The following is a 14,414-nucleotide window of genomic DNA, read 5'->3' as shown; positions in this document are numbered from 1 at the left end:
ACCTCTTTGTGTTTGCATATGTGGAAGAATCCTCTGTCATTGTTCCTTCTGGGTAGATTTTTCTGCCTTTCTCTCATTCTGGAGATTATCCCTGTTCTGTCTCCAATCTGATGGGTGCCATGTCATGCCATTACAATCCTGCCAAGAGAAAATGGATAGCAATTTCTTCTCAGCCCATTATCACAGCTCTTTAAACAACCTGAGGGCTGTGAATTAATGATTTTATTCAGGCCCTGATTAAAGTCCTGCACTGAGTGGGGAAGGTCAGAGTGATTTCCCTGTCTGTGAGTTGCCCTCTCAGCATCATCACCTCCTAAGTTATTTCATGAAGGAGATAAGGACTTGCAGTCCCTCTTGACACCACCCCCTGGGATACGGTGCAGGAGCACAGCTGAAGAAGAGATGGGGCTTCATGAGGTGGATCTGTCAGGCAAGCAAATGCTGTTCCCGGAGAGGCTGACATGGGCCTCAGGACCGCTTCACAGTTTCCATTATCTGGCTGGATAAAAGCCTGAGCAACCTGGTCACACCTCATGGCTCACCCTGCTTTGAGCAGGAGGCAGAACTCGAGACCATCGGAGGTCCTTTCCTCACTGAATGACCCTAAAATCCTATAATGTAGGTGAAAAATAATATGACCCAGCCTGACAAATAAGACAAATAGAGGAGTCTGTCAAGGAGATGGGCTTGTGAGCATTTCTGTGTGTCTGGCCTTTTCCCCCTTTTGAGTGTACCACTCTGCATGGGTAAGGGTCTTTCAGGTTTAGACCCGCAGAGGTATGATGGTTGATGGCATCTAATTCCCATTGAAAAATAGTATTTCTGAAGCACTGGACCTGTTTCTCCCTGCTTGTATCAATGTCACAGCAGCAGCCCCTGGCCATTTAGGTATAATCCATAAAGATGGGGAAGAACAAATGGGAGATGGGAAAGATGGACGGCTTTTAAGGATAATGAACTGTGTGCGACACGGGTATAACAGCGTGTTCTGGTATTTTAGGTGCCTGACCCTCCTTTGGCACTATTTCTAAACATAAATAAAGATACCAGGGCCAGATCCTGGACCTGAAATGAACCACCTGATTCAGGATTTGCCTCTATCAAAGGCCCTTTAATGTTCAGACTCATAAAGAGCAGAGCAGTGCAGGATCTGCATGTCTTCTTGTTGCTGTTGCCATGGGGCTCATGTAACCAGAGACTATAGAAAGGATAGATGAATAATCTACTTAGGTGTCCAGTGTTCCGGGTGATATTTTATCCTCCAGAGGTCACACCGTGTGTTCAGTGCAAGATGAGCTGTCAGGTACCCGTTCTCAATTGATGTAGTTTGGAGTAAAAGCCAGCAGGTGTCTGGAATGCACATGAAGGAGCTGATTTAGGCAAAGGATTTGTTTTAGGATATTCCAACCAGAGTGCCCAAAGCTACCTGAGGGGGTTCTGTGAAACCTCTAGAAGCTCAGCACACTTTAAACCCAGCTATGCCCTTATTTAATGCCAAGCACATAACTTCGGCAGCCAAATTTATTCTTGCTTGAAGACTGTTTTAATTAACACTAGTAGGTCATTCTGACTGAAGGAAGAGCACAACTGCTTTCATCTTAATCTTTCACTCTTTAATTAGAGATTGGCCTGAAACCAAGCCAGGAGCCCACACATCTTCACATACTGGGCCAAAGTCATTATTGAATTACATGCTGTGTCTCGCTATCTGTGCACAATACACACAGTGATGGCAGTGACACTTGTGGGGTTGCTGTGTGTCTCCAGTGCTGTAAGGGTAAAACTTGTCCCTCTGTTACAAAAGTTTAGGTTAGGGGTTCAAAATTCGAGATCAGGTTTCAAGACCAGTGTCTGTAGGTGTAATCTGCTACCTCGCCTGTAAAATCAGAACCAAACCCGGGTTCAATCAAGTCTTCAGCTAAGCCTTAGTTCAGAATTAAGTCTCACACCAATGTGATTGACAGCTGTGGTGATAGGGCACTCAGGGAAGTCACGTTGCTGAGCAGCTAGATAGAAAATGAGCAATGCAATAGTTACAGAGGAATGAGAAACAAAGGATCACAAGAGTATCTGGATTTACAGAATAGGAAGAAGACCAGAGAGTTGGCAACTAGTAGAAGCAGAAGAAATGAGGTTGCATTAGGTGAGCTCCCAGGGACTCCCCAGCCTAACCTTCCCATGACTCTGGGAGAGTTAGGTAGGTTGTGAGCAGACCACACCTGACAGTGCTGCGTGGAACAGTCATTGTATTTCTGCTGCTCGAAGTAACACAAAGGAATTCATCTTATTGCCACAAATGATTGTCCATCCCTTCCCCATATTCACACTGGATTCTGTTACTTTTCACTGTCTCTGCTACTTGATAGCTTGGGGAGTTTCACTGCTTCAGTGAACCTAGGATGTCAACCAGGGAGCAGGACAGAGTCTAAGGGCTTTATTTCCCAGTCCAATGAAGCCAACAGTAAATCCACACTGAGCATAGACAGGACTCGGGGAGGCTGCTTCAGTGAGGAGGATCAGGATGAGTCCAAAACCAGAGGGTGGGAGTGGGAAACCATTCCTTTCATGGGGATCTGGCCCAGACATTAAATGTGGAGTTAGGTCTCCTGGCAGTGTCATCAGCTGGGTGAGACACACATATGTTGAGTAGAAAGGTCCCTATCCATGCCATCTCTTGACAGTAATTTGCTAGTATAGACATACCTTTGCTCTTTCAATGCACATAATTACCTGCATGTGTAAATATGCGATACATAAATCTAATAATTCCCCAACACATTAGTCTTCCTTTCTGCTCCTATTCTTGCCTTCAGCTTATAATAAGCGAAATGGTATCAGGTGCCCACCTGACCCTGATCAGGGCCCACCAACCAAGCCCCACATTGCCAGGGCATGCAGCATCCCAAGCAGTGCTGGCTGCTTTCCCAACCTGGGCTGAAGGCTGTGACCCAGGCAGCCACCACTGGTGCTTGGGGCATCTACCCATCCTTTCCAGCTCATGGCATCTGATTCATTATGATCCCTGTAATTGTCTTTTTTTACAATGAGGAATGTTAATCCTGGATTCTGTTCCCTCCCCCGGTTTTGTAAAGACCATAATAAGGAATACTTTTACTTGTCCTCCTATCTATTTAGACTGCAAATCGGGGGAAAGGGATGACCTCTTTCAACAACTGGGGGGGCTGGTAGTCACTGGGGCAGAGCACGTAAATACTGAGTGAGATCAGTGAAGTCTGTGCCTCGAACAGACCTTTTCCCTTATCCATATTTGTTCATTTTCACCTGAATTGTTATAGGATCAGTGTGTGAGTTCTAGCAGTTGTCTGACATCACCAATCTCCTCTGTGCACCTGTCTGCTGGACGATTAGATCACAGCTTTTTTCCGCTCTGTTGCTTAGTGCATGATAATAGACATTTCATCATCCCATCACATTAAAACATAAGAAGAGCTACTCTGGGCCAGATAAAAGGTTCAACCATCCTAATTCCAACGCTGAGCAATCCCAAACACTTAAGGACAGAGAGCAGAAGGAGCAGGATGAGTATACAGCATTGCAGCAGAGGTTGTCCTTTGGTAGACATTGCCACTGTCTAGAAACCGGCTGTTGATGGAGTTCATACAGCAGCAGTTACAGCACATCACTGTTTTTAACAGCCCCCAGTGGGTCCAGCCTCCCTGAAGGGCTATGTGGGACTTGCAGCATCACGCCCCACAGTGCTGGTGGGTCACCTAACCTGTGGAGGAGCCCACTTTCCCACTCTACATGGTGTTCAAACCAGCCCTTTATCCACGTAACATCCCACTGCCATGGTTAATGCAATATCCTGTCCCCCCAAAAAGGACACTCAGTCCTGTTCTGGTCAATAGCATGTCAACCTAGGGAAACTGTTTCCTATCGGACATACAGAAAAACATCTTCACCAGGAGAGTGGCTCCTGACTGGAGTATTCATTCAGAACTCATTCAGAAAGAGACTTCCTCACACAGGGTACACTGTCCTACAGAGGAAACGGCTCTATCCTCTCAGCAAGGATTGTGCTGCAGCAGTAGGGGCCATACAGGACATACTGTCCTAGGATATGCCATGAAAAATGGTTTCTAGTTTATTTATAGAGGAAATCCTAACTGAGCACTGCTGATGTGCCCACTTGGTTGGAGATGTATCTGAAACCATAATCGCTGGGAAAGAAAGAAGAGAGTTGTGAAGCAGGCAGCAGGAGCTTCGTTGCTTGGGAGCCTTGGCCCCAAATTGGCAGGGACCTGTGTGGGGACTCAGCAGGGAGCAGCAACCCCCCCGAGAGCAATAAGCTATTTAAACAGCACACGATGTACTCTGGGTTAGCAGGGGTTTGCATAACCGTGCAAAGCCCTCGAGCCTGGGATCTTCTAAATAAATGCCACATTTATCAGTATCTAAAGCAGAACATCCCACCTACCCTTCCCCGACCCCGTAAAACAGTGTCATTAGTGAAGGCATCGCGTCATTTGTTTCTTTAAGGGTTAAAAAAATAATCCACAGCTGCTGCCAGGAAGAGGCAGGACTAAGCAGGCAGCAAAGAGTTAGAGCCAGGACAGAGATATAAAGCTAAATCAATCATCAAAACGGACCGCAGCGAGAGCATATACATACAGAGCAAGAAAGAAAGCGAGAGGCGCTTTGTTTGGGTAGCTAATGTTCTCTGGACAAGGAGAGAGAACTTTTCCTTTGGGTTTTTAATGCCACTCTAAATATTTATAGCAAGATCATAGCCAGCTGGTGAGGCAGCAGCAGTGGGGAGCAGGGACGGGAGGGCGCATTTTCCCCAGCGCCCCAACATCACCCTCCCAGTTCTCTCTTTACTCAAAGAGGGGGAAAAGGCTGCACGTTGCCAGGTTTACCCTCAAAGTGACTCGTGCAGGAGTCAAGCCCAGTGGCTTCTGCCCTTCCCCTCCCTCACCTCTTTCGGCCATTATCGCATGCATGTGCACACACACACACGCAGATTGTGCAGGAAAGGAAGACGCCACAAGCTCCAAAAAGCTACTCCAGCCCAATTCCACCCTGCCTTTAACACAGGGCCTGCAGGGTTTTGTCCAGCAGCATTTCACCATGTTGCGTCGAAAAGCCTCTGGGAAAGGCCACGTATGGCATGACCTGTGATGCAAAGCTGCTGTTTTTAGAGGAGCAGACTGCCCCCAGCCCTGCAGTCTGCTGGGCCACGGATGTGGGAGCGGGAACATACGGAGGACCGCAAACACCAGTGCAGCACGGGAGTTGACATAAGGGCACTGTGGCTCCCAAGGATTTTCGCTCATGTGCCCCGCTGTGACGAGACGCAGACATGACTCACCGTGAGCTTTGGCTTTGAAAACATGCAAAGGACTTGTGCTTTAACCTTGTGTTTCCCTGTGGCAGCGATGCTTAGAAATGGCACTTTGGATTCAATCCCAAGAGAGGAGTTTCAGCACAGAGGAGGGGCCCAAAACAGTTACCCGGAAACGGGCAGCCTATGCCATTCCTCTTGAAACACCCAGGATATTGGCATAGAGCTGGGACACATCATACTGGACCCTGACCTGCTGGAAACCCCAGCCAGGAGCCAGCTGGGCTTGTGGAGGATCTTCCAGTGGCACAAGGTGCTCCACTGACCCCACCGTAGGGATGGATTTAGGCTCATCATCACAGATACCTACATGTGACTGTTAAATATGGACACCTACATGTGATTGAGGCAGCTGAGTACCTGAGCAGACCCAGCAGCGACTGGAGGACTGTTCACCTGCCCAAACATAGGTGGTACTTACTGGCGACCTGAATAACTCAGCAGACTTGGTTGCATTGACTAGACCTCACTGGCTGCAAAAGGAGCTCGGACACCTTGTCCATGTGCACGCAGTCACGGAGCCCACTGAGGCGTCTGCCCCGAGGAGCTAAGTGCCAGCCAGGGACCTGGTTTCCCACTTGCTGCACTCACCTCAGCAACCCACTCCTGCCCTCCCGCCCATGATGCTGAGCTTCCTCGGGCCAACTGCTTGAGGAGTTCTCTGCTGAGGTTTCAGAGAGCTGAGGTCCTTACAAAAAAGGCCACAACCTGGTGTTTTCTGTACGAAATATTAAGCATCACCACAAACTGCTCCAAAAGAGAACTTCACTCTGCTTGGCAGGGGTAGCTGGGCTCTCCCTGCCCACCCTGGGTCGGCCATGGGCACGATGCATCAGCATCTCCCACCAGACCGCAACTGGGTGACGCTCCCCAGATCTCTCCATAAGGTGGAGACATGATCCATACCACCAGGATTCCTGGGAGCCCTCCTCTCTCCCTCTTCTTCCATGAAGGTACGGTGACAGAGCGTTACCTAGCGCGAGGCATTACAGACTGTTTACAGGCTTCTAGAGTTCCCAGGCACTTTAGGACAGGGTCCTGTTTCCAAGCGGGCAGCCAGGACTTTTATAAGTGAACTTTCCTCTCTGTGTCTATTTATTAGATGTAAACATTTGCCAGAAAAACACCACTCGGGCATGCTCAGTCCCGGCCAGGTCATTGCAGAAGGGAACGCGGCGTCTCATGTGATAACAGCGAGAAGCCCGTGTCCCTATTCTTAGCCCTGGAATGTATACAATGCCCCACCGCTGCGCCGCTCCTGCGCACAGCTCCCGACAGCGGCAAAAGTGACTGCAGAGTAAACACGGCCAGAAAGCACCCTCTATGAATCACTTACCTACTGAAAGAAACGTCCTGTGGGTTTATAGGTTTTGATCCAGGCTCTAGCTATGGAAAATCTCAGCAGAGAATAAACGGCAGAGAGTAAGTGCATGCAGTGAAGGACAACAGAAGGTAAACGTTTCTACCTTACCGCTGCACTGCAGGTTGAGCAGTTAGCCATGACAGTACTCATCCTATTGTTCTGCCTGGCACTTAATTTAGTCATTGCGTGTCTTGATTAACATAAAAACCCCACAGCTAAGCAGAGTTAATAAATAACTGTTCTAATGAAGATTCCCGTCTCCAGGGTTTCGTTTTCCCTGCTGCAGAGTTCAGCCCTGCCAGATTTACATTCTTTGGGAGTGACTAACTCTAGGGGAAAGAGGCACAAGCTACTAAACTGCTAATACTTAAAAACAGTGAATAAATGTCTAAGCACATTTATTCAACGAGCAAACCGATTGCTTCAGGCATCCAGCTTTAATCCCAAATCAGTGAGATAACTTCAGTGCTTTTGCTTCTTGCCAGGGACATAGGCAGTGCTGACCTCAGAGCTGCAACCTAGCTGATAACTTTATGTGAATTTTAAAGGGTCTTAGTGACCTTTTAGCTTCTTTATGATTTTCCCACTGTGCTTAACCCATGTTCCATTTTTATGCATAACAGCGAATGGATATTTAGAGCAACATCAAAGTCCCAATTTGTTCCCTTGAAGCTGGATATTTCAATAAAAGTTGCTAAAAATTTTGAGTTTTTTTCTGCCACGTCCAGAATTCATCTCTCCCCTGTTTTGCTATGGAGGAAGGATCCACTGAGGAGTTTCTCTTCAAAGACCAGGACTTCTCCTCCGAACTGCTGAGGCAGCTGAATGCTCTGCGGCAGAGCGGGATGCTGACTGATGTTACCCTCTGCTCCGGGGGCTTTGAAATCCCTTGCCACCGAAACGTGCTGGCTTCCAGCAGTCCATACTTCAAGGCGATGTTCTGTAACAACTTCAGAGAGAGTCGCCAGGCTAAAGTCATCCTGAAGGGCATCGACGCTGAGATTTTGGACCAGCTCATCCTTTACGTTTACACAGGGGAGATTCTTATATCCACTGAGAATGTCCTGTGCCTGCTGGAGACAGCCTCCATGCTGCAGTATGCAAAGCTGTTTGAGGCCTGCTCTGCCTACCTCCAGGACAAGCTGACTCCTGACAACTGCCTGAGCATGTTCAGACTAGCAAAAGTCTTGAACTGCCAAAGCCTGACTAAGAAAGCCAAGGCTATGGCCTTGAAATGCTTTCCTGAGGTGGCCTCTTCTGAGGACCTGAAGGACCTTTGTCCTTTGGAGCTCATTGATTACCTTGGGGACGATGAGCTCTGTGGGGAGGAGGAGCAGGTCTTTGAGACACTGATGGTCTGGATCCGGCATGACCTCCAGGCACGACAAGGCTACATCCAAGAGTTGTTCAAGAAGGTCCGGCTTCAGTATGTCCATCCAACCTTTTTCTTCCACTTCATTGCCAATGACTCCCTTGTTCAGTCCTCGCCCACTTGCAGGAGCATCCTTGAGTCAGCTTGGAGACATATGTTTTCCTTGTACAGCACCAATGCACCAGACATCAAGCCCATGCTGCACGTTCCTCGCAGATACTCCAACCAAGAGTTCCTCATCATCATTGGTGGTAGGAAGGACAGCCAGCAGACGACAAGGGAAGTCCTGCTCTATGATGACAAGACAAACCAATGGCTAAGCTTGGCCAAACTTCCCATGCGCCTCTACAAAGCCTCTGCAGTGAGCTTGCACAGCAATATTTATGTGCTGGGGGGGATGCCTGTTAACAACAAGAAAAGCCCGGTCAGTGGTAATATTTACATTTACTCCCTCAAACTCAATCAGTGGAGGCTGGTTGAGCACATGTTAGTCCCACGTTACTCCCACAGAAGCTTGGCTTATAAAAATTACATTTTATCATTCGGTGGAATTGGTGAAAATCAGGAAATCCTGAATTCTGTGGAAAGATACGACAGCATCTACAACGCCAGTGAGAGCATGGCAAACATGCCTGTTGCCGTCCTTCACCCTGCTGTTGCTGCCAAAGATCAGAGGGTCTACCTCTTTGGGGGAGAAGACATTATGCAAAACCCTGTCCGGCTGATCCAGGTAATGGTCAGTCCTGCTTGTCATAAGCAGTTTCAGCCAAGGTATGCAGCAGGTCATAATCCTCCTGAGTAAATCAACCCCCCAAAACCACTTTATTGAGGCAGGATGAGTTGAAACACGGCTTCAGGGAAGTCTTGTCTGCAAGGAGCATTGCAACCCTGTGAGTGTTTTCCAGGCACAAGCCCCAGGGTACTTCTTTGGGTGTCATCTCTGATGCTGGTAGGCACTGGGGCCAGGGCTGCTGCAGGTGATGCTGTGGCAGGCAGCAGCCAGTCCCACTGCCTGGCTTCATGCCTGCAGCTGATCTCACCTAAATCAGTGCTTTCCACTTGGCAGCAGAGATGTGGTCTCAGCCACACATCTGCTCGCTCACAGCAAAACAAAGATCCATGATCATTACAGTGATTAGATTCTCACTTATCAAAGGGCCAGAACTTAAACTGACAGTTATTTCATATAAACAGTTGTGTTAAAAATGCAGCTCCTGCCACATGTCGCTGGCTCGCTGCCTGCTTTCAATGGTTACACTCTATTAGGAGGAAAAAATACATGAAATCCTTTCTTATCTGATCTGATGCTTTGGCAACACTGCAGAGTTACTTTCCCCATGTGTGCTTTTCACTGGCTTAGGTGTTTTAACTAAGAAAGATCATTAAAGGCTAAGATGGCAGACAGCACATGAGCATCACTTTTTGATGGTGATAGCACTTCTTGATTATCGGGGGAAGGAAATATGTATCAGTTAGTGGGGAGATGTCCTGGAGGTATTTGCTATATTAAGAAGCGGTTGACGTGACATAAAAGTTTGTGTCGCCCAGATATGGATGACTGAATGATCATCATCTGGCAACAGCTCTTTTTCTCACATAAATCGATGACTTAGATACCACTCTAAGTCTCATTAACAAGTCCCTTTGCCAACCTCAGTACATACCAGCCACCAGCACAAATATAGCAACTGGGCAAACTCTGTGACTGCCAGCTGAGCTAGGTGAAGTTGAAGTTTGCTTGCCCAGGAAATTGCTAAGGCTAAGGCAGCAACACGCAGAATAACTGGGAAGTTAAATTAGGTGGCTTGCACATTGGAAAAGTGATATCAAATGACTTAATGGCCAGGCAAAGATTTACTGGCAAGAGGCTTGCATATTGCAGATACACTCTGCCTTAGGGCATGGGCTAGCATCTCCTGAGCAGGCAAGCCTGGAAAACCAGAGCACTTTCCAAGAAGACATATTAGGAAAGAAAGTGGATAAATTCTCAGCTTAAGCCAGAGGATTGTGTTAATTAGGACAAAATACAGCCCATAAGTTCCTCTGTAATTACAATTGCCAGATAAAATGCAACACAAACAGCTGTGTATCTTCATTTATTTGTCAGGTTTATCATGTCTCCAGGAATACATGGTTTCGGATGGAGACCAGAGTGGTGAAGAACGTCTGTGCACCAGCTGTTGTGATTGGAGACCAGATTATCATCGTAGGTGGTAAGGGCTCTGTTTCACCCTCCTTCCTCTCTCCCCCTGCCCAGCTCCTGATGGATTTCGCAGCTTTCCTGCTTGGGGTGCTCTTGGAGCTTGGGAGGGAAAGGAGAAGTGTGTCCACCCTCCATATACATCTCTTATGGGGTCTCATGGCCATGGAAGTGGGGACAAGTTCTCCATGAGGCACATTCTTGTTCCAAGTGGTGGGGAGAAACTGAGGAAAAGCCAATGCAAGTTACTGCCCTGCAGAAGAATGGAGGAAGCCAAGGGCATGCGGGTTCTGCTCCTTCCCTACTGACTCACGGCCTGGCCCTGCCTCACTGCCCTTCTTGGAAGGGTGGGGAGCACGGTTAGCACAAGGCCACGGACAGCTTGCTGGGATGAGTGTGCTGCAGGGCTATGAGGGGTCAGTTGGTCCTGTAGCTGCCTCCCGGGGTTAACTGTGAAATGTCCTGAGAGGGGCATGAAACACTCAAAGAGGGGAAAGTTCTCGGTGTCCTTTTCAACCTGAGCATCAGCTTCTACCCATGGTGCTTTGATGAATGAATGAACACGTCATTGGTAGTTCAGTCCTAAATGCAGCTCCCTGACCACAGGCTGGCAGGAGGGAGCCTGTGTTAGATTATTCAAGGGAAAATTAAACATAGAGAAGCTTTAGCAGAGTAGAAGACTGAACCCAAATGACACGGGACTCAAATGGGATGTCATCTATCAGTGGGAGGTCACTGCTATCCTTTGCAGAATAGGGGAGAGCTGGGTCAGAAGGTCCAAGACTAGCAAGATCTTGTGTGGCAGATTAACCTGACCTCAGACTACAGTGACCAAAATACAGTATTTTCAACTGTCTTATCTTCAAATGCGTTAATATGAAGAGTATGTATTACCACAAGCCTGCTGCTGCTAAGCTTAAGATCTCAATTTATTTTGTATTTATCGAAAAAAAGCTACAGAAAATCATGTTAATTTTATATATCTTTCATTTTGCTTGAAAGTAGAGAGATTCACCATGGTCAATTTTTATCTACCAAACTCCATGCCAAAACATTGGCCAAACACTCTTAGTTTATCAACAGTAAATCCCACAAAAATAACATTTTGTCTTAAAAACTGCTTTCATCACGTTTCAGGTCCTCTTTGCATGGCTGGTCTCATCATAACAAAAGGGAGTGGGTTGGTCTAAGCAAAAGAGGCCATGATTTTTGCTATGGGACATGGCTACAAGTCCCACAAAACATGGATCAAAGCAGTTTCTCAGCCATGGGCACGGGAATACATGGGCGAGATGCTGGTGGATACCAAGCTTCCACACCCCCACTGCTCCAGGGCAAGAGCCATGGTACCAGCCCTTCCCTCTCACCAGATGCAAGGTTACATCACCCCTCAGTGGAAGAGCTGTCTGTTGGGTCACTGGCGTGGTGACTAGCATGGATGTGGCACTGAGGGCTTTGGGAGTGGAGCGAGCACCAGTGGCACTGCGCTGTTGAGCAGCAGCTCCATTCAGTAGACAGCTATGACAGCTACCCAGCCTGGCATCGTTGCTCCCTTCCCACATGCCATTGGTTTCTCTATGCTTTAGGAGTCTGTTGAGTGAAAACAAATACTTTGGGATGTTCACCTGCAGAAAACTGCAAGCTCCAACTGTGTTTGATGGGTTGATTGCTTGATCTGATGGGTTTTATGGTGCTTGTTGACCCTTGGCTGCCAAGGTGCTATGAGACAGGATGAGGACAAATAGGAAGGGAAGAGAGACAGACAGGAATTCTTGTGACACATCATCACTTCCCACCTTAGATATCTTAATTCTGCTAAACTATGTACTAGTATAAAAGGTTTTATTGAAGACTATCAGGAAATATATATCTTCTGGCTATAAGCTCTAATTCACATCTGTCTCTTCCACCTCTGGCTTTGCATTTAGGGTACACCCGGAGAATAATTGCTTATGACACAAAAGGAAACAACTTTGTTAAATGTGCAGACATGAAGGACAGACGAATGCATCACGGGGCCACTGTCATCAAGAACAAACTGTATGTCACAGGAGGACGATGTCTCACTGCGGACAATGTCATTGAGGACTTGGATTCCTTGGACTGCTATGATCCAGAGACTGACACATGGGCACCAAAGGGAAAACTGCCACACAAACTCTTTGGCCATGGGTGCCTTACGCTCCAGTGTGTTCCCTGTTCTAACCTTCTCTAAGTGACCTGTGACACTTCCCAGCACATTTTGTGCTTTCCTGCACAGAAAGGACCCGCTTTGCTCTGCAGAGAGCACATGGGGAATCCTCATGGGGTCCCACAAACTCCTGACCTTGAAGGCGCCGGTGGCATTTGTCATTCCCTAAACGCTCTGCCAGAAAGGTCATGAGCTTTGTGCTCATGCTGTGTTCACCTGACTGGTGTTGCATGTGGTGCTGCTAAATCCAGCCCCACCACCTCACCTAGAATCTCAGCAGAAAACAGGCAAAAGATACTGGGTAAGAACCTGGCACAGGGTTTGGCCTCGTGCAGGCTTTAAAGTGAAAGGTGAATGGGAATGCTGGTATCTCCAGGGAAAGTAAGATCTGGGTAACCTGCATTTGTTAGCATGCAAACTCAGCTGCATGCCGCCACCCTCTGCTGCTCAGTGCTGACCAAGCCTTCAGTTTCCAGGGGTGGGGACATTTAGAATAGGCAGCCCCAAGCTCTAGTCTTGTATCCAGCCCAGCAGCAGCTGCCTGCATTAGCTATGGCAGTCATCTCATCAGAAATAAAACATTAATGCTCCTAACATCAAACTAGAAATTAGCAAAAGGCTGATGCTTTGATGTGAATTCTCGCATTGTGACAAGATGCAGATTTGACTTTTCTGAGCTACTGCTCTTTCAACAGTTCAAGGAAGACTTTTGTTCCATCTCTGAAAGAGCGGGAGAAGGTGGGATGGAAAGGAAGATGTTCTGCATCTTCTTTTTCAAGGGATTTTCTTTTGCAGGAAGCTTGCTTCTCCTTTTGCATCCAGGATAAAAGGGAGCCAGCTAAGAAGCCCTTCGGCTGATGGAATTCCTGAAATCTGGAATAGCAGAGAGGACATACAGAGGAAAGGGGATGTAAAAGAGAAGAGGTATTGGAGAAGAACATTTTCCCTTTCTCCTCTCTCCAAACCACCAGAAAACAGCAACGAGAGAAAGCCAGTGACAGGAAACCAGCTTTCCAAGAAGAGCAAGTCTAAGTCTGCCACTTGGCAAAGCAGCTCTGGCTCCACCGATATTTTCATGGGGTTCTGCCACTAAGCGCATAGTTTTCAAGGGAGGGGGTTGATCACCAGATACTGAGCAGGCTGTGAAGTGCTGCCTGGTCACCAGGCTTGGTGAGATTGCTGAGGTAGCAAGGAGCTCTAAAGGTTGCACTGGTGCCCACCATCCAGAGAAGAGATGGCAGACACAACACTCTTTTTACCTCATATGTGAAAGACAGTGGGACTTTTCAAAGGGTACGAGTTGGCATGAGGAAACCATGCTCAACCTTCCTCTTCACCAAAGGCTGCGCAGCCATGTGGTCACCACCATGTTGCAGGACACCAACTCCAACCACTAAAAGATCCCCCCCCAAAATGTGTATCTGGGAGCAGAAGGGTGACAGAAATAGTTAACGAAGTGGGGGGCTGGAAGGCAGTATTGCATATCAACTGCTGGTTTAACAATGCAAAATAAAATGGTTATTACTGTTTACATGAGGTTTGCGTTCAGGAGTCTTCATTGTTCCCTCTGCATTGTTGATAAAGGGAATTGTTTTTGTACCCATGGGTTTTGCCAGGGTTTCCTTCTAAGGATCTGAGTAAACCTGCAAAACATGATTGTAAACCCAAACTCATCTCCCAGCTCGGAAGCCTTTGGCTACATTTCTCCTCTGTCTTGCAGCATCTATCATCATCTCCCTGTGCAAAGCAAGGCTAAACCATAGCACTTGCCAAATTGGATGGAGCAGTGATTCATTCTGCTCCCTCACAGACCAGCTCCGGCTCTCTGGGGAAAGAAGCTTGTCATGGCCAATTATGGAAAGTCTGCCCTGGGGAGAAGTTTGTTCCTAACCCTGCAGTGCTGCCTTCCCCAACTCCTTCCTG

General features: G+C 47.6%; 1 protein-coding gene and 1 long non-coding RNA gene across 10 annotated transcripts in view; one reads left to right on the top strand and one right to left on the bottom strand.

The window, feature by feature from the left end:
- Window positions 1–6,922, bottom strand: part of LOC136008943 (uncharacterized) — a 36,331-nt gene extending 29,409 nt beyond the window's left edge. For 7 of the 9 annotated variants that reach the window (XR_010610282.1, XR_010610281.1, XR_010610288.1 and 4 more), the window contains exons 1-3: window positions 6,702–6,922; window positions 1,227–1,350; window positions 3–138 (exon numbers count right to left, since the gene is read on the bottom strand). This is a non-coding gene — a long non-coding RNA (uncharacterized LOC136008943). Of the gene's footprint in view, window positions 1–2; window positions 139–1,079; window positions 1,351–6,701 lie in introns of all 9 variants that reach the window. The other 2 variants (XR_010610287.1, XR_010610286.1) reach the window with 2 other exon arrangements.
- Window positions 6,594–14,027, top strand: KLHL38 (kelch like family member 38). Its single transcript, XM_065668918.1, has 4 exons — window positions 6,594–6,817; window positions 7,457–8,830; window positions 10,208–10,313; window positions 12,229–14,027. The coding sequence occupies exons 2-4, from the start codon at window positions 7,481–7,483 to the stop codon at window positions 12,513–12,515; spliced, it is 1,743 nt and encodes a 580-aa protein (XP_065524990.1). The 5' UTR covers window positions 6,594–6,817; window positions 7,457–7,480; the 3' UTR covers window positions 12,516–14,027.
- Window positions 14,028–14,414: the final 387 nt, after the last annotated feature.

Source organism: Lathamus discolor, chromosome 2, assembly GCF_037157495.1.
Source record: "Lathamus discolor isolate bLatDis1 chromosome 2, bLatDis1.hap1, whole genome shotgun sequence".
In the NCBI taxonomy this organism is placed as follows: domain Eukaryota; kingdom Metazoa; phylum Chordata; class Aves; order Psittaciformes; family Psittacidae; genus Lathamus; species Lathamus discolor.
Note: the sequence above shows the minus strand (reverse complement) of the source record. Positions and strands in the feature narration are given on the sequence as shown.

Coding starts and splice junctions, on each gene's coding strand:
- KLHL38 (XM_065668918.1), top strand. CDS start 7,481: ATGGAGGAAGGATCCACTGAGGAGTTTCTCTTCAAAGACCAGGACTTC. Junction 8,831..10,207: donor ACCCTGTCCGGCTGATCCAG/GTAATGGTCAGT, acceptor TTTATTTGTCAG/GTTTATCATGTCTCCAGGAA. Junction 10,314..12,228: donor CCAGATTATCATCGTAGGTG/GTAAGGGCTCTG, acceptor CTTTGCATTTAG/GGTACACCCGGAGAATAATT.